Here is a 24,561-nt window from a genome sequence, read left to right on the forward strand (position 1 = left end):
GGGTTTGTGTGCCTGGAAGCCTCTCTGAGTCTTGCCAATTCTAACAGTCAAATAAAAACTACTGTTTCCTCCACGGACGTTACCTTTTTTTTATCTTTAGGTATTCAAGGCTACAATAACACTATCAACTTAAAGAAACCCTTGTTTCATTTCCTGGATTTTAAAGTGTAATTATTCTTCCTTTACAGTTTAAATCTGGATATAAACTATCAAAATATTGGATAGTTCATGTTTAGCTTTTGGAAGAAACTCTGTTTTCTTTTGATTCAGATTATAGAAAGCAGTCAAGTACTACACTAATGGCTATCATGAGCAGAAAGAACACTGCCAATAATGTTCCAGAGCATACATGTGGCAGAAGCATTAGAGGTAGGAAATAAAACATATGAGATACAGGTTCTCCACCTTTGCACTGAGAATATTTTGGTAAGGTCCCAGCAGGAACAACACAACTGAAGTTTCCAACAGCTCCATCTGCTGTTGTCACTGCACCTTTTTTTCCCCCACCAAGAGGTCCTTACACTTGTTTAGCTTTTAGTTAAATCCATTTTGTTATCATTTTAATATTGAAACCCATCTGAGAGTTCTGGCACTTCAGTTTTTATTGACTCTACGACATAAATTACCAGGATTTTTTAAAAGAGTTCATCAAGTATAGTCTTACAGGTACAAACAGAAAACCTCTAAGACAGGCCTTCTCTTCTAATGCAGCTGAATCACAAATGCTAAAACACTTTGATGCGGCCTCAAGGCTTCAGAAATGGAAATTTAGATCTGTAGCTAAATAGACACTAAAATCTAGTAAAGCTGAGAAAAAAAGTAAAACCAAGTCTAGTCTGGTCAACAGGTTGTGGCTTTATAATAACTGATACCAGATCTGCGTGTTACTGTATCTCATTTGATCCTGATACAGGCACACAATTGCACTTCTGTCAAATTAGTCAGATGACTTGCTAGAGAGTTGATGCTGGTTGTACGCTGGCTGCTGGACACAGATCCCTTAGGTCTGTCAGTATAAAAGTAACCAGTCCTGATGGATTTCAAATGTCAGGGAGAGCACAGGCATCGCTTTGCATTGTGTGCCCAGGAATTTTTTCTGCCCCATTCAGGGGGCTCTTACGCTGGATCACTGACTTGACGGAGAAGGCAGAAGACAGCCAGCACCTGTTTGTGACACCTACTTCTCTTAGGGACCAGGAAGGACTCTGACACCCTGTACTCAGGTGCTGAAATGGTCCCTGCATGAAAGTGGTGAACAACTTATGCCTAGGTGGTGTAAAAGAGGATTATTTGCAGCAACTGTCAATTCACTGCAAGCAGCTGTCCCATCCTGGTAAGGACAGAGATGTGACCTGTGTGTAAGCCCAGAGAAGCCCTTCCTGGTATAGACCCTCTGACTGCTCCCAAGCCCTCACGTTCCTCCCCACCTTCGCTGTCCTGATTTGAGAGAGAAGGGAAGCTGGGCTGTGGGATGGGAGAGCACTGTAATACACAGGGGGTGACTGAGTGATTGAGACCTCAGGGTGTGCGTGAGGGGCACAGGTTACATACCGATGTGAGACCTAACACACATAGCCTTGCCAATCAACTTCTCACTTCTGTTAGCAAATTCATCTGCCACAGGCGACTTCCAACCTGCTTGGAAGGGAGATGTGCCTGTAAAATGAAAAACCAACTTATTTTCTGGCATTTAAGAGAGAAATCTGGCTTAAAGAAAATAAACCCTTTTTATAGTTTGTATTTAATGGTCATTTCCTTCAGGGACTACACTGCAGTTTGTTAACCTTTCAACTTGAAACCTGTATTTTAAGAGTACACTAACATGTCATTTCATCCAGCTTCTGTGGGATTTCATGAATATGGGAGAAAGACCATAAGAAAACTCAGGTGCTTAAATGAGAAACCCATGATTTTTCTTGGCTGCTTTCTGGGTGGTATTACAGACAGATACATGGTTGGCTGTACCCAGCAGAAACCAGGCAAAACCAACCTTTTTAAGGTATGTTAGAAACCTCTTAGATCCTTTTTCAATTCCTACCACAAAAAATAACCGCTGAAGTAGACAGTTGGGCCCTCACTCTCTCTTTGCAGGAGTGTTAGAAGCGATAGGCTCTCCAGCCTTACCATATAAAAGCAAACCAAATGGAAGGACAGTTTGTTCTCTCCTTCAGGACAAAGATTCCAAATATTGCTTTCCTTCTCATTTTGGAGCATAATTAATTTCAGCAGGATCAGAAACTGAAAACACTGCGGTTTTTCAAACAGGGTGTTGGGTTGTCTTTTGCTCTTTCCTGCTCAGTTTCAGTAATCAGTCTCGCTCTATGCTTGCATCTATAGGCCACGATTCTCCATCCAGCAGTAGTATTTTTCACAAATGTTCTCCATTTGGGGCTTCCAACAGTTTCTGCTTTCCTGAATCCTAGTAGAGAAAATGTCCTTCACTGTGATTTGGTTCTGCACTCTTGACACCACTATTCCACATCATGGGATTTCTTTTCCAGGAGCGCTGTGACTCCCTCGCCATGGCATCAGGCTCTGGAGCAGCACTGCTTCGCAGCTCTGTTGTGAACTACTTTGTGAACAACTGATCGCCTGTTTTTGTCAATTACTAATGTTTTGAAATAATAAATGTGCATGCTTTAGGCATAGTAAGTGTACACAAATGCATTAATTTAATACACCAGCTTATTACACTCAGCAAAGCCACTTCACCAAACTGAAGTTTTTGCTCAAGACAGACATGCAATAGAAGCAACATCATCCACCAGGCTGGGGACACAGTAGCAAACTCAGCATGAGAGGAGGCCGAGAGGGAGATGATACAACAGAGCACCTGGCAGAAAGTTTTCCTGCCTTTTCAAGAACACTGAAGTGGTCTCCTTGAGGCGAGGCAGCATCTGCTACCAGAACAAAGCCACTGGAGTCCCTTTAAGTCTCTTCCATCTTCTCTCTCCATTAACTCAATTTATGAGGGTACTTTAGGGAGCATTTGAGGACCAGACTTGGAAGCAGTAATTACTCTGCTGTCACTGGTTTAACGTCTTTACTCTCTACTTTACATATCCCATAGTGTCACTCTGACCTTGTACGTGCTTTAAATGAGGGAGTGAGAGCACTAAGTTCAGGCACGTAGAAAGGAAGAAAATGTGAATCTCTCAGATGTTGTGAAGCCTTCATTGTGAAGCCTTCACAATGGCTTCACCTCAGATCACAACAGGACAGACTGGATCTGCCCAGGATCAGCAACAATTTTATGAATAAACAACACAACAACACAGCCAGTGCAAAGTGTGTGGTACCCCGTCCTCATGAAACAGCATGGATAGAAAATTTAACAGTACCTTTGTCAACTTCACAGTAGCAAAGATTCCTTTCCTTTGCATTAAGGTATTTCCTAGGCTCCTTGGAAGACAAATTTTTCAGTCGTTAGAGCATGACAAGGGGAGGCGGCTGCTGATATAGAGAGAATTGTATTGGACCACTGACAGGTATGACATTAAGCACAACTAGACACTTTTAATGAAGAACGTGTATGTCAGACCACCAAAGCTAACATGCTGGGCCAAACGCAGGAAGGCTTGTCCACAATACTTTTCCTGACATCCTTCAGAAAGATGTTCAGAGTCCATGGCCTGCTGCTGAGAAAGAGTCAGCTCCTCTTCAAAGTTCAGATATAGAGGTACAAAGAATCACAGCTGCTGTGGTATAAAAGGAGGTTTCTGAGATTAAGGGGATTTGTCTTGTGGAAAGGTTTTGTACTTCAGCGCCCGTATTCTGGATTTGCACAGTGGTCAGTCAGCATCCGCTTATGGAACATGTTGAATCCCACTTCTTTTGATGAAGACAGGGGCTGCTATGTTGTATGCCAGTTATGATTTCTCTTTGGATTTTTTAAGCTTGCATACCAAATATTACAACCTCTCTACAAGAAGAAGAGTAGACTAAAAAAAAAAATATAGTTTTCCAAATAGTTAAAACCGTAATCATTGTTTTTCTGTGTGACTAGTACAGCTCAATTCTTCAGGGCAGCCTTACACCGAGGGAGGTCACTACCATCGTTTACCAGGGATCACATCATGGGGTGCTGCAGCTCAGAACCTCCAAGTGCTTTACTCCTTCTGCTGGCACTACTTTGTTGTTGTTTTTTTTCCCTAGATGTAATTTAAGGCAATTGCTTTACATCCAGGCTGCAGTTTCTTCTGATTCCTATGGCACCTTGGTTCCCATGTTCTTCCTCTTTCACAGCAAAGATACCGGCTGTGGCAGGTGAGAAGCCTCCCCCCTTCTGGCCTCATACTCAGCTTCTCATCCTGAAATTCAGGTTCTTGCCAGTTGGGAGAAGCACCTGATGATGAATTCAGATGTGCCAACACCAGTCTCGCCTTTCTGAACACATGAGAAAAATTCAAACAACGAGCAATGTTTTTCTTGTTCAGCACAGTAACATCTTTCACATCTTTCAGTCCCCAGAAAGAAGTGTCTGATTTCCTCCTTGGTCCTTCTTCCAAGCTTCAACTTAACCAGGAATCCAGCCAGCACTGCAGCCTAGGTCAGCTTGTACTGTCACTCACAAGCCACATATTTGCATAGGAGTGATGACAGAATCAAATCTGACAAAATTCTTATCAGAAATCTTGGCAAGGAGAAGTAGCTGCGAAACATAATTTTGGGAACATATAGGAAAGGCAAGAACAACCCTAGCCTGGTGAGGTAACATCCTCCTTGGCAGCCAGCAGCAGTTGGGCGGGTGCTGGAGCTGCCAACAGCTGACTGCAAAGCTCCTCCAGAAGACCAGAAACCCACAGCCAAGTGCTGCCAGCCCACAGTCCCACAGCACAACTCGCACAACACAGATCATACAATCATAGAATGGTTGAGGTTGGAAAGGACCTTAAAGATCATCTAGTTCCAAAACCCCGGCCATGGGCTGAGACAAGATGTGTTTCTCAAGGTCCAAGCTCCTGGACTGTCTGTAGAAATCAGGGTGTTTATATTTTCATTCAGAGGCAGCAAGTTTCCAGCACCTATGGCAAAAGACATCATTTCGGGAGTTCCACCTGCAACTGAGCCAAAGAGTCAACCAGAGGAGCCCCTCCTCTGAAGGCAGGGCGAAGCCTTTGGAGTTTTAAGGCAATTCTATCCCTTTACAGGGCGCACCTCACTTTTTTCATCACTTTGGACTACGCTTTTTTTGTGTATAAGCCTTTTTTTAAACTTTTTTTGACAGCAACCGTCCGAGGCAGGCTTCCCACCAAAGCAAGGCCAACGCTGTCGCAGATGAGGGGACCCCCTGCCGCCCGGGGCCCCGGTAGCACGGCCGGAGGGCCCAGCCGAGGCCGGTGGCGAGACCCGCCGCGCCCAACGGCCCACTGCACGCCCGGCGGCCCGCGGGCGCTCCCCATTGGCCGCTTCTTTCCCCGCGTGACGCGGCGCCGAGCAGCGATTGGGCCGCGGCGCTGCGACGGGGCTGGAGGCGGGAGCGCTCCTCGGCGGCGGCGGCGGGGGGCGGGTGCTAAGCCGTGCGGTTGCCGTGGTGACCGGGCGGCCGTGCCCGGAAATGGGCGGGCGCCGGGAAGGGCCCCGGGAGGGCCGGCGGCCGGCAGGTACGTGCACGCGCGCGGGCGCACGCGCCCCCGCCAGCCCCCGCCTCCCCCCTTCGCCACCGCCACCCCCTGTCCCTCGAGGCGGCCGCGGGTTGCCGGGGCGGTCGTCCTCTTAAAGGGCCCGCGGCCTCCTCCCCTCCATCCGCCTTCCCGGCGCTGGTGAGGGCCGCGGCGCGGCCTAGGCGGGATGTATGGCCGGGTCCGCCGGCGGCGGTGAGGGGTCCGGGGGCGGTGAGAGTCGTGCGGGTCCTCGCGGGCGGCCGGCGGCGAGTGATGGCGCCTTGTGGTTCCCCCGGCAGGAGCGGGCCCGGGATGGCGGCCGGGGTCCCGGCGGGGGGGTCGCACAGCGTCTGTATGGTGTCGGACTTCTTCTACCCCAACATGGGGGGCGTGGAGAGCCACGTGTACCAGCTGTCGCAGTGCCTCATCGAGCGGGGCCACAAGGTCCTGGTGGTCACCCATGCCTACGGCCGCCGGAAGGGCGTCCGCTACCTCACCAACGGGCTGAAAGTCTACTACTTGCCCCTGAAGGTAATGTACAACCAGTCCACGGCAACGACGCTCTTCCACAGCCTGCCCCTGCTCAGGTACATCTTTGTGCGGGAGAGGGTCACCGTCGTCCATGCCCACAGCTCCTTCTCTGCCATGGCCCATGATGCCCTCTTCCACGCCAAGACCATGGGGCTGCGGACGGTGTTCACGGACCACTCCCTCTTTGGGTTTGCGGATGTCAGCTCGGTGCTTACCAACAAACTTCTGACGGTGTCCTTGTGTGATACGAACCACATCATCTGTGTCTCCTACACAAGTAAGGAAAACACGGTGCTGCGAGCGGCATTAGACCCTCGGATAGTCTCCGTCATCCCCAACGCTGTTGATCCCACTGACTTCACTCCAGACCCGTCAAGGAGGGATGACAGTACAGTAACAATTGTTGTTGTCAGCAGACTTGTTTACAGAAAAGGTAATGGGGGCTAAAATGTAAGTTTATTTTGGTTATTATTTTTTTTTTAGGGTATGGTAAGGAAGATCTTGGTTAGGTACCACTTATACTGTATCTGTGGCATGGATTGGATTTTAAACGGGAGTTGTAAGGTGACGGTCTATGCATTCAAGAAGAAATGTACATTCCCGTTTGCGCATATTGGGTTCAGAGGTGTATTTCTTTTGTAATATTGAAAATTAAAATGTGTAAAATGGAAGGTTTGGCATATATTGTACTTAAATGGAGATATGCCCCATCCCTAGAAGCGTTCAAGACCAGGCTGCATGGGGCTTTGAGCAGCCTGGTGTAGTGGAAGATGTCCCTGCCCATGGCAGGAGGATTGGAACTACATGATCTCTAAGGTCCCTTCCAATCCAAATCATTCTATGATTCTATGGTATGATTTAGGCCCTAATCTATATATCCTGTTAAAAATGTTTTAACTTTTTTTTTATTTAATCAAGCAACATCTTAAGTGATTTTTTCTTCCATATTTATCTTCTAATAGATCAAAAGTTGACTTTTTTTTCAGAATTTTGTTTTCAGCAGTGTAGCTGTCTTCAAGAGACTTTTTTTTTTTTTCTTCTCTTGAATAGAGTTATAGCGGTAGGCTGTATCATGATAAGTTCTAAAATCAAATACAATAATGGCTTGCCCTAAATTTTCTACTCTTAGGTATAGATTTGCTTAGTGGTATAATTCCTGAGCTCTGTCAGAAATATCCAGAGCTACATTTCATAGTTGGAGGAGAAGGACCAAAACGAATCATACTGGAGGAAGTCCGGGAAAGATACCAGCTACATGACAGGTTTGTTCTGTGCATGTCTATGATCTTTCAGTGTACTTTAGGGGTGGGGAAGACAACAGCAACACCCTTTCTGCCTGCCCCCCTCCCCAAAAAAACCCCAAAATCTTGAGGCTGGAGAAGATGAAAACTATTGAAGGCAAGGCAGATAGACCAGATGCTAACTGAAGACTTAGAGCTGGACTGTGATCCTGCAAGTTAACTGATAGAAATAGACCCTGTATGAACCTTCACTTGAGTCAGAGAAAAGCTGTCTAAGACATAAATTTATCATATTCCTCTCTGGAAGTGTGATGCCTGGATCACATATTACCATACAGCATAAGGTGTTAAACAGCTAGTTCATGTCAGTGCTGCTTGTGAGGATCTGAAGAGTATGAAACTCTTCAGGGTAGTGCTTATTTAGTATGTGTTCTTGTGGTACTACAAATATGTTCCCTGGTGCTACTGTGTTACCAAAATGTTTCTGTGATGCATATGCATTTCTGTATTTCTTTGGGGTTTTTGTGTTGTTCAAGGACAGTTTTATGTGGCAAGGACAAGGTTATTATTTTTCCATTTCCTATTCTCTGTTTTCTGTTGGTCATTCTGTACTTCAGTCAGGGATTCCTTTGATAAAACTGTTAGTATCATTCTTATTTTGTCCTTTACTGTTTCCCAGTATCTCTTCAAAATAATAGGTCCTGAGCATTGTATCCTAAATACTTTCCCCCCCACCCCCTCAGACTTTAAGGTTGATCAGACCTCACACTGAAAATTCAGAAAATACATGTAAACAAAGAAAGCATGACAATTCTTAACTATTAATTGCATGAAGCCATGTTCTCTTGCAGAATTAGAAAGCTCAGTAGCAATGTTTTGAAGGCAGTTGCCATTGAAACAAACGGCACCTTCTCCTCTCAACTTTATTTTCAGAAGTTTCTTTTAATGTGAAAATACGAAACAGTCTTCTATTTCTTCATTGCAGGAAAAATTTTAAGAAAGCGGAACAAAGTTATCTGTGTTCCTTCTCTTGCTATATAAGTGTGAACCATTGGTACATTTTTCATAATGTGTGTAACACTATACAGCATTATTGCAGTCCAAACCTAGTGTTTATGTTTATTTTGCTTTTTTTTTTGCCTTTTTTTTTTTTTTTTCCTCCCCCTTCCCATATGCAGGGTACGTCTCCTAGGAGCCTTGGAACACCAGGATGTTAGAAATGTTCTAGTCCAGGGGCACATTTTTCTCAACACTTCTCTCACTGAGGCCTTTTGTATGGCAATTGTGGAAGCAGCAAGCTGTGGTTTACAGGTAAAAAAAATAAATTAAAAAGATCTCAACTATCTAGAACACATGTATCCATTTTAAACAAAGTTCATGATTAAATAATATGTGCTTGTTACATTGGATTCATCTGAGGCTCTGTCTTCACAAGGGTGTGAAAATATCCCCGTTTATCACCTGGAAGCTGAAACAGAAGGGTTAACCGAAATTGCTTAAGCTCACAGAAGAAACTTGTGCAGACTTGGGAATAACATGTAGATCTGCTAACTCTCAATTTCCTGAACTAACCAGACTGCCTCTCCAAAATACTGTTTTGTATGTACTCCTTTACAGAGTTTCGGGATAGTTGATGTTCATGAAGGTTTACTTTGACATTACTTCAAGAGGAGCTGCAGAAAAATTGCTCATGAGCATGGGGGACTGGTCAGTCAGGCATATTGAATTACCAGACTAAACCATTGTATAAGAACTGTTTTCTTCCTGCACCAAGAACTGACATTCGGATTTTTTTTTTTGTATTAATTGAGGATGTATTTGCCTTACTGTGTAAAGATTCGAGATAAGAGTTGGAGAGAGAGAAAACAGTAAAAGCCCTTTCTGGCTAATTTACAACTCAGATTGACAACTCAAAAAAAGTTAAATCAACAGCCATAAAGAACTTAAATCCTCACATTAAAATATAAAGAAACTTTAAAAGACTGATTAATAAGAGTATCTAGAATACAAGAAGTATAGAAAGTGCGAAGATCAGGGTTTTTTTTTTTTTTTTACTCCAATGGCCTTTGACAGTAGTTCCTACCTAGTAGTGGTAATTATTCCCCTGTCATTTGTTTTCGTCTCTGGAGGTGAGGAAGTTCTGCGGTTTGCTTATTGTTGCCCGCTGTTTATAGAAGATTGCATAATGTGGGTCTTAGTAGTTTCTGATTTCCCTTTAAAAATAATAATTCAGATTAAAATTTATTGAAATTCTAAAGAAATTCTTGTTCAGTAGCCTAGAAAGCGTAAACTGAAGGCGGATGTGGTAAAACTGTTCTCTCCAAGTAGAGGTAACAGTTTTCATGAGGGGCTATGAAGAGAAAGTCCAAAATCTGGTTACACAGATTAAGTTGTATACCGTGACAAACACCTTTAGGGAAGAAGTCTCAAACCACTCATTAGACCAAGTCTTCTGTTTTATCATACTACCAAAGAAACATTCTGGACATCCTTAAAGGTAATCTGCTATGCTAGATCTTTTCTAGGGCTTAGACCCTTCGTTTGCACACAGGTAAAATTCCCAAAGTGTGATGCTGGTCTTTGCCTTCATGGCAACCGCTCATTGTATTTTTTTTTCCCTATTCTTCTGAAGTGCTGCATCTAAACAGTGTAATAGCAATGTCATCACTCAATTTTGTTATGCAGCATATGTGCTATTTCTTTGTTTCTTTCAAAGGTGGTGAGTACAAGAGTCGGCGGGATTCCTGAGGTGCTTCCAGAAAATCTCATTATTTTATGTGAACCCTCTGTGAAATCTTTGTGTGATGGATTAGAAAAAGCTATTGCCCAGCTCAGATCAGGAACACTACCATCTCCAGAAGCTGTTCATAATAAAGTAAAGACATTTTATACATGGAGGAATGTAGCAGAGAGGACTGAGAAAGTATGTATAACCACTTCTTTTAAATCCTCTGAAAGTACATTTCTTAAACAGCTACTTCTTTGAAACATTACTATGTACGTTCTCTATGTAATCTTTCTGTGTAATTTTTCAGTCTGTTTCCTGTCAAAAATATGTGGCTTAAAAAGGTTCAGAAAATACTCTTTTCTTTTTTTTTTCTTTAACGCAGTACGTCCCTAGATATGTCTTTTTTTCTATGCGTTTTTTCCTCTGCCATAACTGCTGATAAAGATTATGAAGAACAGCCTAGATCTTTAGTTACATTTCTACTCATATATTTTTTCCAGTCTTCGCATTAACTGGAGAACATTCTGTGGAAGACGGAGGAAAAGAGAGTTCATGACAAAGTTTTGTCTGCCACATGCTAACAAGTGGTTTAAAATTATGAGAGCCAGACAGTAGGCTGAATGTAGCTGAAATTACTTAAGCTATGGATGTAATGAAAATAAATTATCACACTTCTGAAATCATATTTCAGAATTATAAGTGTGCTTCTGCATAAAAACTCTGCTGTTAGTGAAGAATGTTAATTGCAATGGTATTATAAATGCCTGTGGAGATCTGTCTCGTCTGACTTCAGCCCCTATGTTTTAGGCAAGAGAGTAGCTGAATCACATGCCTTTTAAATACATTGTTGTGTACTCAGATATATATCTCTTATAAGTCTCCTTGAAGTATCATGTACAACCAGTTTATTTCATCATTTTCAAGTACTGTCAGTACAATTCATTTTATGATTTTGTAACTGCAAGCAATATTTCAATTGCAAAGTTTTTATAGAAGTTAGTCTAGATTTCAGTTTCCTTTATAAGAAAACTTATGTGAAGGAAAATGTTAGTATAACTGGAAGAAGTATGCATGGAACTTACGTTGTACAAAAGACAGTTGTTTGTTAGCTCATTGTTAAGATACCCATAGGATGAAGTCTGTAATATTCTCAAAGAAAAATCTTTGTATCCTTTAAGCCTTTTTTGAGTTGTGTGTAGTGGGTATTTATGTTTCTGTTCTATGAAACACAGGACTATATTTATTTATTTATTTTGTTTTTAGTGGTTGTGGTTAGTATGCATATTAAGTCACTAGTAGCATGTATTTTCACATTCATTGAGTCTTAAGAGTTTTACTAAGAATTACTAATGTTTCTTGAAATAAAAATCAGTATCCTATTATGATTTGCTTGATTGTTCAAGGACTGAGATTTGGACGATTGCCAACTCATCTATGAGTTCATCCATCTTTGTGTTGAAAGTCTAGTAATTGCATGTTCAGACTCTCTTCCTATGACTGGTGTGAATAGGAGATCAGAAACCGTTCAATTAATTAAAAAAACCCAACCCTCACTATATAATATTACATGAGAGACAAATTATGCAGCCTTCTTATTCAATGAAATACTCTTGAGGTCTGTCAGAAAACCAAAACTTTTATTTTCCTTTCTCTCCTTAAATAAATTAATTAAATGTCCAAAACAGTACTCATTTTTTGGGGTAATATTCATCCTTTCTAGTAGTTAGGAATAGATAATTTATTTTGCACGCTGACAACAAAGTACTGCCTGATTTTTTGAGGTAGATCTTAAAACGATGTTGTTTCTTACTTTCTGTCTCTTCTCCATTTAGGTGTATGACAGGGTTGCAGACGAAGTGGTTTTACCGATGGATGAGCGACTTGACAGACTAATGTCTCACTGTGGCCCAGTGACTGGGTGTATTTTTGCTCTTTTTGCTGTTTTGAACTTCCTTTTCCTGGCGTTTCTGAGGTGGATGACTCCAGATTCCATTATCGATGTTGCAATAGATGCTACAGGACCTAAAAGTGCATGGACTAAACAGTATTTTTTTGGGAAAAAAGGAAGAGTTAAAGAAGAACTCCCAAGCTCCTAAAATGCTCAAATGGAGAGAAAAGAACGCATCAGTCATAAAAGGTTTTAATGCTTGCTGATAGAGACATTGCTCATAAAATTCTTCAGTTTCTTTCTAAAGTTCTTGGAAAGAAACTTGGTTAAATGTGCTACCTCAATTTAGGATGATGTTTTAATTTAGTTTTGGATTCATGAAAATTTACGGGCATCTCTTTTGCACTTAAAGCTGGGAGGAGAACATGGTGTTTTATATGTGTCAAAAGCCTTGGAGACAAAAATCAAACATTTTTCTCAACAACTTGAATATTACAGAAAGTGACTGTGAACTTAAGTGGTATTTGGGAAAGCAAACCACAAAAAATATTAGCTTACACTAGTCCCAACTAATTCCTGATAATTTACTGTGATTTTTATTTTGAGACCTATTTAAAAATATTTAATTAAAAACACAGGAAAACACGCCTTTTCTCTCCTAAGATGAAAATGGCACTTGAAATTAGTCATGAAGTCCATTAACATGGAAACTTCAGAAACTTAGTTCTAGCAGTTGAGTCCCAGTGAGTGTTTTGCCTGTACAGCCGTATTATTTTGAAGTTCTTCCATAGTCAAAATTGGATCATCCTGTTGCTAAATCAAAACTCCATAATGAATTTTTGATATTTTCAGAGGTGCTAAATTTGTCCTGTTCACTTACATGTGTGGAAGTGATGTAAAGCTTATGGTGTTTTTTTTAAAGTACATAGGTGAAGAAATTATATTATTTAGAGATAATATAGCCTTCAGAAACAGCTCAGGCCTGAAAACTCCTCCAGCAGACTATGCCAAAGTGTGGAGTAACACCTGTGTGTATGCGTGCGTGTGAGGGAGAGAAATCTGTGAAGGGCTTAACAAGCACCATTGTGCTCACTCGCTCTCTTTTTCTTTCTCTCTCTTCCCCCCTCCCCACCCACCCTCTTCTTTTTCTTTTTTTTTTCCTTTTTCCTTCCCCTTATGACCAAAATGGCATCTATGTCCATCTCTGGGAGGGACAGTGTTTAGCGTGTGTGATTTTACCTAGACCACTGTCAGACAGGTTCTGCAAATGAAATCTTGGGAAGGTATACCTTAAATGGAAAATAAACAATGGGTATGCCTTTCATGGAGAAGGAAAAAAAAAAAAAAGTGTCTCCTTGCTTTCTTTTAGCAGTCCTAGGTAATGCATACCTGAGACAACAGGCGGCACAACATACGGATGTGGGAGTGGAGGCATTTCTCTCATTTATGTCATCCACCTCTAACAGTCCCCCCTGCCTAATGCACTGGGTTAATTTCTTTTTCAAGCATCACTGAAGACTAAAAATCTTATGATGTTATGACTCTGAGTATTATATAGTGTTGGATACTGTATTAATATTAAAACTGTGCAATATGAAAATACTGTTTTCAAACCCTTGAAAGGCAGTATTTAAAAGACAATTTCTGTCAACATCATCTTGGTTGTGTAGATATGTAGTTTCCCTAACAATGGCATTTTATAATTTCATTGAACATATTTTCATGACACACAGAAACGTAATCTGAAATAAATGCCATATACAAAGTCTATTTTCTTTTACTAGAATTTTTAGCTTTTGATATGTAACATAAAATATGCATTGTATTACAATTTGAATTTTTCAAACTACATTAAAAGTGGAGGTCAGCTAAAATGGTGCCACACAGATGATGGATAAGTGGGTGGAATTACAGTAACATTTTACTTTTCAAAGTTAATTTTATTTTTTTTTAAATAACATTCAAATTTGTTACAACTTTTTAAAAATACTGATTATCATTCCAGGGAAATGTTATTTATATATATATATATGTATATTTTTAATAGTATTTGGTTGATTCTGGTTTATTTCTTTTTGGTTTCTTCCAATGTCTACAAACACAGATCAAATTTTCAACAGGATTGTGAGAAACTATTCAAAATACTTCTTTCTCTTCTTTTGTGGAACATTGTGTACTTATGAATAACATAATTAAACTTTGTTATAATTTTACAAGACAAGTTTACAGTTTATCTAAAATTTTATTTACTTTTCCATAAGGAATGGGTATTTTTCATTAGTAGGGGGGAACGTGCAATTAGAAAGTATAGAAATACACTCCATGCCTCTGCTTCCCATCACTGGTGGTTGGGCTTCTTATGAGAAAGATGACGATTAAAAACATTCTGTTCAAGCTGCCACAAAAATTTAATCCATAAGTGGTTTAAGTGCAAATATGCTGTTTCTCGAGGAATGCAACTTGTATTGCGCGTAACTCTCTGCAGCACTGATTCACTTACCTGCCTCGTGCAGTGGAGTAAGGGGTGATGTCACCGAATCGTTCACTGCTTTAAAAAGCAACCGTGGGTGAAATGGAAAAGTTTAAATAAAATAATCATGATAATTAAAAAAACAAGCAGAGGCAATGAGTGTATTTTAGGAATATGTATTTAGAAATTAATAAAATAACTATTAAAAAAAAAATCTAAAATGTTTCAGTTGTGCTTGTAGGTAACATCTGATCATTGTGAAATACTAGGGACATGTTACCCAGTAGAGAGTGATATTGAGTAATGCCTTGAGTAGAGCAAGGAGGAGTGTGCGGAGGAGGAGGGAACGCCCAAAAACCTTCTAAATAGAAGGTCACCCCCTTTCATAGAAGGGACCATTGATCTGCAATGAAATTCCATCCCACGGGCCCAAGGAGAAATTGTGTTTCCAATACATTATATGCAGACACTGTGAATTAAGGTATAGACAGTATGTTGATGATTGAAAGTTGAGTGTTAAACCAGAACAAGTATCGAATAAAGTATGAATGTAAGACTCGTCTTTCAGATTGTATTTAGGGGATGTGGATAGATCTGTAAGAAGGTAAATACACTGTAATGTCCTTATTTTTGTGCTCGAGTTTTTCTGCATCTTTTTAAAATAAACTTACTTTCCCCCCTTTTGATATTTCTCTTCGCCAGTCCTTTTTTCACATGTGCTTAGGCGTATAAAAAAATATTTATAAAATTGCATCTTTTGGATGCTCCAGTAAATACAGACTTTATGTAAATAGATAGAAGAACAATCAATCTCAAAAGAAAATGGTTTTACAAACTTTTAACACTGAAAAACATTTAAGTATTTTTAATATGATTTGCTATCATTAAACTACTCTCCTCATATTTGCTGTACATCTTTTATGACATTCAGTAGTACATTGACTTCCATGGTTTTTCCTTATCACTTTAGCACTGACATAGTCGGATAAAAGGTGGATGTTTTTTGTTAAGGGAAGAAAAAGGCAAGATGCAGTCATACATCTGAATTTACTGTTGTACTGAAATTGTACAGTGTTTTTCTTGTAAACTTAACACGTAGATTGGATTGTTTTCAGGTGATGGTTTGCTTCAATGCTGGCATAGCTTCCGGAGATGATATTTGTGTGGGATTCACTGAACTTTCATGGTGCGTAAGCTGGTTGAATAGTACAGGCTAGTTCTTCAAGCTGGTTGTTTCATCAGGAGCAAGTGGTGGCACGCACCTGGAGAAGGAACCGTCCCCTGCTGGCACACGCCTTGGAGGCAGACAGAGGGAAATTAATTGCCTGCTGGAATTTGCCGTCCTCCTGCCCAGGCAGCAGCAGGAGTTTAGATAACCAGACGTTCAGAGGCGCGATGGGCGGTAGATAGGTGAGATGAATCCCACAGGCTGCTCGTGTGAGAGCAGGCGGTGAGTCAACGTATATGTCCCTTTTTAAAAGCAAGTGTTGTAAGTGTGCTGGCCTAGGGACGCAGACAAGGCAAGGCTTGTACAGAAAGTAGTATGTCATTTATTAGATCAAACTGATAGAAAAGAAATAGCTAGGCTCTCCATATGTCTTTATTCTGATCTCTTCGGGATAGAGGGTTTCTGTCTCCTTTTTTTCCCCAGTTGTCTTGCTTTGATTGAATATCTTTGATACTCTCAACTATGTACATTAGAAATAAACTGCTGCAATTCAAAGAGTGTCTTGCATAAGAATAGACCAATACCTCTTTTAATTTCTTTGAGAAGGGGATTCCTCTAATCTTTAATTCCTTGCCAAATTCTTGAGGTCATATCTGACATTTCTTACTGTTGGCTAAAGTTAAGGTGAACCATAGTGAAAATGAGTTGTTTTCTAAGCTGGACTGCATTTTTTTGTGTGCTTATTCCTTGCATGTTTGTAGACTAAGGATACCTAAATAGTAGCTTTCCAGTTCTTTGGAGGATCTAGCTAAACTAAAGGAACTAAACTCCTTCAGCCTGGAGAAGAGAAGGCTCTGGGGAAACCTTATAGCGGCCTTCCAGTACCTGAAGGGGGCCTACAGGAAAGCTGGGGAGGGGCTGTTTGCAAGGGCATGTAGCGATAGGACGAGGGGCAATGGTTTTAAACTAGAGCAGGGTAGGTTTAGATTAGACATTAGGAAGAAGTTCTTTACAATGAGGGTGGTGAGACACTGGCACAGGTTGCCCAGAGAGGTGGTGGAGGCCCCGTCCCTGGAGACATTCAAGGCCAGGCTTGATGAGGCTCTGAGCAATCTGATCTAGTTGAAGATGTCCCTGCTTACTGCAGGGGGGTTGGACTAGATGGCCTTTAAAGGTCCCTTCCAACCCAACACATTCTATAGTTGTAAACTACTTCTATTCATTCACCAGCTCATGACAATTTTATTGAAGGATTAATATATTTTCTGGATGTTTTGATTTGACAATTTAGTGATAGATGAACAGAGTGATTCATGGAGTAGTCTGGGCATCCTGCAGAAGTTCTCAATGAGGCATGTTTTTCTACGGAGGGATGAACTGTTCCCTCTTGTCTATCAATGGAATTGCATAATCCATCTCGTTCAACTCACAACGATGCTGCCCAAAACAGCAAGGGAGGAAAGACGAGATTCTTGTTTCTGTGTTCTGTTGTGTCATATCTGTTCTCATGCCGATGTTATGTTGCTCATCTCTCTTTAGTTTCAGAAATACCAGACGTTTCTGAGGGATCACACCAGATCTTGCCACGGCTTACCTGACTACCACCTTCACCAGTATTAATACTTTCCACCATGCTCTTCAGCTGTCTTCCTACTGATGACTTCTTTTTTTAATCCAACGCAGTAACTTTCCTAGTGTTCTTGTACATTAAAAGCAGATTAAGAGATTACATGAGTTTTTCTCAAATGACTCCACCGTTTCACTGACAATCTTTAGTTGTCTTGCTCTGAAGCCAGGAGGGTGATTTTGCTTGTACACAAATGGAGCCTGTTCTGTCCCGTGATTGCTTCCAAGTGCTCAAACTTCCCCATGGCGTTTTAGACTACCTGGAAAGTTTTCATTATTATTAGCATTTCACCCACCTTTGGGGATAAGAGAATTTCAGTGGAAATCATCTGATCTCTAGTTTCTTGTATTCTTCTGAGGGCTGTGGTCTTGTCCAGTTCTACCTACTTACCTGGCAGGCTGATTGTGAAAGATCGACGGATCTCCTTTGTAAGCAAAAGTCTCTTAAAAGGTGCTGTTCCTTCTTGCTTAATTCCTATTGAGCGCCAGTTTTGTGGATCCTACATGAGAAAGATTTCTCCATCATTTAGGCTGACCTTTTCTTTGTGACAATCTTAATTTTTTTCTGGGGTTTTTTTGTTGTTTTTTTTTTTCCTCCGCACCCTGTATTCTGTTCTTTACACCTTTTGCGGTTCCCCTGGCTTCAGGATTAGTGTTTTCACTACCTCATATTTTTCCAGGGTCCACCTTTGTTTGCTAATTTCTCCTTTTTTTTTCCCAGTTGAACTTTACTGTTTTTCTTTAATTCCTTAACTGAGCTTCTTTTGCCATATAATCCATGTCTTCAGCCGTCTTGACCTGTGGCAAACAGTATTAAACTAACTGAAAATAGGCAATTTTCCTCATTTGGATTCAGAGGTGTTATAGTTTCTACAGGTATATTGTATTACCGTGGAAGGAAAGGTATATGTAATATTTATGTAAGGTGTTAAGTTATTGGTAAAAATGTAATATATTGGTTTAAATCAGAATTTTAGAAAAATTGGTTCCTGTGAAAAATTAAAAAAATAGCTTGGGGTGGTTTTTTCAGTCTGTCCGCACATACTTTATATAGCATTGTAGTGCACTTGGGAGGGCAGAACGCTGAAAACAGCAAGGCACTAAACCAGCTGTATTGCTACAAAACAAGACAAATTGCATCTAAAATGTCCAGGGAAATAATTTGCTGTAAAATTTCCTTCTGCGTATCTACCATCTCCTTGTGGTCTCTTAAGAGAGGGGAGTCATCCTTCTCTTTCCCTTGACAGGTGTGTAAATTGAAAGGTAAGAGAACCGGGGCAAGGAGGGGATTCAAAGAAAGAAATAAATCTCTCTCCTGCTGTGCATTTAGGAAAATAGGCATTGAAAAAATTCTAAATGAAAAGGAAATGGGGTATTCTACATAGATTCACTTAATTACATGTAGACAAAATACTCTCTTCTCTATGGCATGTGCCTTCAGAAAGAAAAAAGGGCAGTTAAAGAAAGGGTGCATCTTCTTTCATTTCAAATATGACACCTTTGAATCGATGATGGGTAATGTAAAAATATTTCCAGTCTTTTAAAACAGTAAGATGCTGTTAGCAAGGGATATTAATGGACACCATTCTTTATCCCCGAGTGATGGAATATACCAGTATGTTATCATGTGTTTCTGATTACACACTTTCAGTATATTTTTTTCCCCTCATAGAATAACTTTGACTTCTTAGCCCTGGCTTTGAAAATATGTGGTTTTATTTCAGATTCTTTCATGATAATGCTTTTCTTTGATATGCCTGCCTTTGTTCTGTATCTGAGTAACACCGAGGTCTGTTACCAGAAAAGTATTCTTTCTGCAGTATCTCTGAACAATTTCTACAAATTTACCTATGCAGCCTTTGTAAATGAAACTGCTACTTCAAAGAATAAATATACTGTGGATGCATAGGCTTTCAGGTGGTATGGAGAGCTTCTGTCTGAAAATTTATTCTAATATCCATATTCATATGAGTTTGGAAAGGATTCTGTACGTTTCCTGTATGGCACAGGATGTTCAAACTATCTTATCCTTGGTATTGTTATTTAGTATCAAATAGCCCATACCAAATAAAACCAGGATGTATTTTTGGTAACTGAGGAACAGGAGGTTCTGGAGGGTTTAAAATAGATGACATATGATACCAAGAATAACCCGCTGCAACTTAGCCGACCTGAGAAACTATTCAAAGAGCAAACCAAAATGGAGGGCGGTTCTATACTCCATGCTTTCACTAACATTTATTTTGCCATTTTTGCTCTGTTTTGCTTCAAGCTTTTAATTAAGATTTCCTTGGCTCTGCTGACCCATTTCTATATTGTTAAAGGCAACAGGAAAGAGGCTGCCAGGATAGCAGAAGAGATCTATGGAATAGTCCCAGGTAAAGTACAAATATGGACACTCTAACATTCAAATGTGTATTTTGTAACTTGAGGATTTAAATCACTGAGTTGCCATGAAATGAGGAATCTGCTGCTAAATGCATGGGAGAATGTTTTAACCTGAAGTGTCTTCCACTTCTGGGTCTTTGCGGCGTCAGTATGTGTTGGCATGATTGAGGTGTGCAAAATATGAGACTCCAGCTCCTCTAGAACGGGGACAACATTTGCTCAAGGCGCTACTGTAAACAAAAAGGTTGTTCTCGGAAGCAAGGCATTCTTTAGCAGGGTGTTGCAGATGGTTTTACTAAACAGCTAGCTTTTCTGCCAGAGAGTATTTAGAGAACATTTTTTGCACGTTGATTTTCTGAAAGGAGACACAAGGAGGATATAACTAACGACTTTAGGAATCCAAGCCAAGAATCCCTGTTTTGTTAAATCAGATGATAAAAATGAACGCAGCTAAAGTTACTCTGAAAAATATACAGCATGGGAATATATTGTATTTAGTAGGCCACTTAGTAGGCAATTTATTTTTTGGGTTCTTTTTTTTCCCTAAGTGATTTTACTCCTTCATATCACTGCCATAATAATGAATAGACAAGCGCTTGCATGCCCGGTAATTCCACTCATTAAAATGACATAGCATTTTAAATTTACTACTAATGAGAACACCTTTTCCTACTTGAAGATTCATATCAACCTTGTGACATCAGAGATTTTTACGTGACTCATTTGTTGGGCACTTGTTTCATGATGAATAGTGCCGCCATGACGAGGCACATGAACAAGAGTGGAACACGCGTGGCGGCGAGATGGCCACCCAAAGCTGAGTTATTAAGATCGGGCCAAGAGAATCATAGAATCGTTAGGGTTGGAAGGGACCTTAAAGATCATCTAGTTCCAACCCCCCTGCAAGGCATTTCTTACAAAGCATTTATATACAGGCATGTCTCTCTCGGGTTTATTAATTTATTTGTTATTCTCCGGAATATAATTCCAATCATTTGTTACTGTCATTTTTTTGGTGCCTTCGTGCAATTGTAGTCAGGCACACAGCAAACAGCAGTTCTTCCTTCATGGAAGTTCTTGTTGAATTGCCTTGAAGTTTAGCAGAGTACAACATATTTTTATCTGCAAGTTGCCCTTTGCAAAAAGCCATTAAGGATAATCTTTCAAAACATAAGGTCATGTGATGCTGTTGCTGGGGCACTATATTGAATTACAGACGGAGCTTCACAGCCTTTCCTCTTTGCAGTGAAGTAGCGCCGCAGCAGCAGCAGCTTGGCTGCTTAATTTATCTGTAGGAATTTAAAAAGACAGAGTGTTTGCAGGCATGTCACTCACAACTCTGAAGGGAAGATGTGTCCTGTATGGGAACTATATTTGCCACACGTTTCAGGGAGGTAGGTTGCTGTGGCTAGCATGGAAATACGCAGCAGTGCGTGTTTTCATGGTGAGGCGCGCCTGTGCATACACATGCATGTCACGTCTGCTTGCACATGCTATATACTAGATGCATAAAAGGTCAAAGAAGGCACTCTAGCTCTGTTGTCTGAGTTGCTTCTGGACCTTCCTGCTCTATAAGGGCCCTGGGTTTTGTCACTTGCAATACCTTCTAACTTTTGAACTGATCTTGCCTATTTCAGTCACCAGCATGATGAAGGGTGTGGGGTTTTTGGGTGTTTTCAGGAAAATGTTTCTTGGTCCCTCCTTGGTTCCCATTTCCATCATTTTGGCTGGTGCTTGCTTCCTACTTGGTCCTTAGAAGCCTGGTCAGGTATTGTGACGGCTGGTCTTCCCATGACAGCTTTTTGCCTTAGGAGCCCAGTAACGTGTCCTTAAATAAATGGGAAAAAAAGTAATAACTACAGTTAAAACCATTACCCCATGAGCTGAAGTGCATCCTGGTTCTCCAGTAACAAAAGGAGACTCCCTTGACCAAGGCTGAAACCTCTGCCACGTCTTTGGCCTGTAGTCCTCAGGGATGTGTCTGTGCCTCTCATTGATTTCTCTTTGCCTCGAGTAATACCTGAAATGGAGATAAATCACCCTTTCCATTCTCTCTGGTGCGCAGCATAGCTGAAAAAATTAAACAGGACACGGGTTTCAAATACAGTGCTCACGGGGTTGCTGTACAACAGAGCATGAGTGCAAACACTGGTATTGCGTCTGTCCTGTGGCGCTTTGAATGCAGCCGGCCTTCAGAGAAATACTTACTACACACTGTATTGCGCTATGGTTATAAATTTTAATATAGGACGAGTAAATTTGCTCTACACTTGAGTTGCAGGGATTTAACCCGGGCTGACAGACTATGCTTGTATGTGGTAGCTAAGCTAAGGATTTTTTTTTCTCAGCACATGAGTAGATCAAGATAAGAAAAAGGGCAAGCTGGCATACATGAAGGAGTCGGAACAGTTCAACAAGTCAAAATGATTAAGGAAGAAAAGTAAAGCCTCGAGCAGAATTTATTTTTCCGTGTATTTTCTGAAACCTTCTAGGGAGGAGGAGGATGAAACCTGTTACCTGGTAGTCTGAGCTGGAAGATGTTATTTATGAAATTGTCGGTTCAGGAGATAAAACTGCCAGGTACATGCCAGAATTCAGTTGATGGACAAGTCATCCCCACATCTCCCTGCTATGAGTCTCTTAACGAAGTGCAAAAGAAGCTGGAATACAATTTGTGACAAAAGTTCCCTAGGAAAGACGGAGGCTGATACGGTTTTGAACAGGAGAATTGCAGGGCTCTGAAGTCCCTGTGTGAATCCCAGCAGCACTAAACTTGTGGTCTTTGCTGAAGCATGTTTTTAGCTGTTTTTAAAAGTTCTGTCAAGAAGCTTTTGTTTAGGTCCCTTAGCGAGTGGCCGGGTTTCTCAGGAGTGCTGAGCCCTCAGCTGCTCAGCTGAAACTAATTTATCAAACAGTTTCACTGCTGCTCCCGCATTGATTTCAGTCCTGATCTGCCTTTACATGCAGCTGTTTCTTCCCTGTCCTCCCAGGATCTGCTTTTGTTGCTTACCTCAATTAACTTCCATGCGTTTGCTGTTTCAGGCAGCTGGGCAGACCGGTCCCCTCTTCACGACGCTGCCTTCCAAGGACGCCTCCTGTCTTTGAAAACCTTGATTGCCCAGGTAAAAGCCCACAGGTAAAGAAAAGGTTGGGAAGCAGCATAGTTTCTCTTGAATTGCATCTGTGAGTTGGTGAGCTGGTAATAGGCTTCGGCAGGCCATAAGAAATACAGTTGTGTAAATAATATCTCCACATACACGCGTTTGGGGACAAGCCCAGGACAAAGACTGTTAGAGCTTGTAGCTTGCTGAATGATAAATAATGATCCTTGGGCTCTTTCTCAATGATAAACCATGCAAACTGGGCTTGAGAACAGGGACTCTCTCACTCTCTCTCTCTCTCTCTATATATATATACACACACACCAATCAGCTATTTAAAATATCAGTAGTAGAAGTACATCTTGCTTTATAAACCAGCAAGCGTAATCTTCCTAAAGAGAGAGCTGTCAGCCTGGAACCCTCTGCTCCAAATGAAACCCAGAGTTCAGGCAAAAGAAAAAGAGGAGGAAAGAATATACTAGAAAGGACAAGAAGCGGGATACGAAAGTGGGCAGCTGCAAAGGGACAGGTTACGGTTCCTCATGCGTTGCCAGCCATCTTCCTTACCACCTTTGCTTAAACCCAGTGCCCTCATGTGGCACGAATGAGCAACTGTCCCCCCCTCACTCCCCCCAGTCAAGACAACTGCAGGGAAACTAATTCCCTGAGTGTGACCTCTGCGACTTGCCATTCAGACTTTTTATATTCAAGGTAAATAATTTTTACCAGTGAGGCCACAGCTCAAATGGAAAACGTCCTCAAGGAGCGGAGCTGCTGGTATAAAAGCCTCCATTCCAGGCGTCTATCGAGGCATGGCGGCAGCTAAGAGAGGTTGCTGTTTACAGACAGCTTCCCTCTTCCCATTTCCTGATCCCTCTTTCCTTCGACCACTGATATCAAATGATTTTATGGAAAACGAAGTGATGGAGGCTAGAGAAAATAAGGAAGCGTGATCATTCAGTCAGGGCTTTGCTGGTTTTCTGACCCTCTCTAGCTCTGTTTATGCTGACCTTACACCATCTTATTAGCGAGGGGCACACAGTGTTGTGGTTGTTATACACCAGATGCCCCGGTTATACACTCCTCAGGGTTACACACTGGAGAAGCACCCGGTGTTGTGGTTGTACAGCATTTAATTAATCCACTTTTTCTCCTTCTCTCAAAGACATTTAATTTTGGGAGTGAAGGATGAGTCCTTGCTGATGAAAACAGATCAAGGCAGCAATGCCTGCAGAGAGTGAGTTGGAGCTGATTCACCACAGCTTGATAAATGTAGGGACGAAGCTGTTCATGGGGCAGCATAATCATTGCTCATTGCTTCTAATATACTTAAACTAGTAGCCGAAAATTAAAAATGGAGCTATACTTTAGAGTATAAGTGGGACACTCAGAAGTGTCTGCCGTAGGACCGTAGCTTTCAAGAAAGCCAGTGAGGCTTCTGGTCCCCAGAGGACGCCTGGACATAAAGGGACAATGGAGCACTGGAGTTTTAAAAAAGCTCAGGAACTCACCAATGCCTTCTCCACCACTGAAAGAAAAGTAAAAAGAGTTTAGTTTTTCTGATACAATGGGAAAAGTGTATAGCCATCTGAAAACAAGGTTTAACATGAATAGTGTTTGGCAAATGGCTATAGTAAAATCCATAACTTGATCTCCATTTCATAATGTAAGAGATTGCTGTTTTGCCCAAGGTATCAATAGTTACTCTTTCACTTGCAACGACTGAATTTCAGTTTTTAAATATATATATATATATGAGAATAATGATTGAGAATAGCTCTCCTCTTCTTATTTGGACTATCTAGAAGATATTCCTC

The 24,561-nt window shown here is 41.1% G+C and overlaps 2 protein-coding genes across 8 annotated transcripts in view; both read left to right on the top strand.

The window, feature by feature from the left end:
• Positions 1-5,536: 5,536 nt before the first annotated feature.
• PIGA (phosphatidylinositol glycan anchor biosynthesis class A) lies at positions 5,537-15,147 on the top strand. Of its 3 annotated transcripts, none has more exons than XM_074605928.1 (6): positions 5,537-5,603; positions 5,903-6,567; positions 7,264-7,396; positions 8,554-8,686; positions 10,092-10,298; positions 11,936-15,147. In XM_074605928.1, the coding sequence occupies exons 2-6, from the start codon at positions 5,916-5,918 to the stop codon at positions 12,197-12,199; spliced, it is 1,389 nt and encodes a 462-aa protein (XP_074462029.1). In that variant the 5' UTR covers positions 5,537-5,603; positions 5,903-5,915; the 3' UTR covers positions 12,200-15,147. The 3 variants fall into 3 exon arrangements, with proteins under 3 accessions (XP_074462029.1, XP_074462035.1, XP_074462021.1); XM_074605934.1 differs by having other exon boundaries at positions 5,577-5,603; positions 6,135-6,567; XM_074605920.1 differs by lacking the exon at positions 5,537-5,603 and having other exon boundaries at positions 5,618-6,567.
• Positions 15,148-19,409: 4,262 nt separating this feature from the next.
• ASB11 (ankyrin repeat and SOCS box containing 11) overlaps positions 19,410-24,561 on the top strand; it is a 28,389-nt gene continuing 23,237 nt past the window's right edge. Inside the window, exons 1-2 of one of the 5 annotated variants that reach the window (XM_074605946.1) lie at positions 19,410-19,633; positions 22,686-22,765. In XM_074605946.1, the coding sequence (XP_074462047.1) occupies positions 19,456-19,633; positions 22,686-22,765 (258 nt within the window). In that variant the 5' untranslated portion in view covers positions 19,410-19,455. Of the gene's footprint in view, positions 19,634-20,855; positions 21,038-22,685; positions 22,780-24,561 lie in introns of those variants that run through there. The other 4 variants (XM_074605957.1, XM_074605967.1, XM_074605985.1 and 1 more) reach the window with 4 other exon arrangements.

This window comes from Larus michahellis, chromosome 1 (assembly GCF_964199755.1).
Source record: "Larus michahellis chromosome 1, bLarMic1.1, whole genome shotgun sequence".
NCBI classification, from domain to species: Eukaryota; Metazoa; Chordata; class Aves; order Charadriiformes; family Laridae; genus Larus; species Larus michahellis.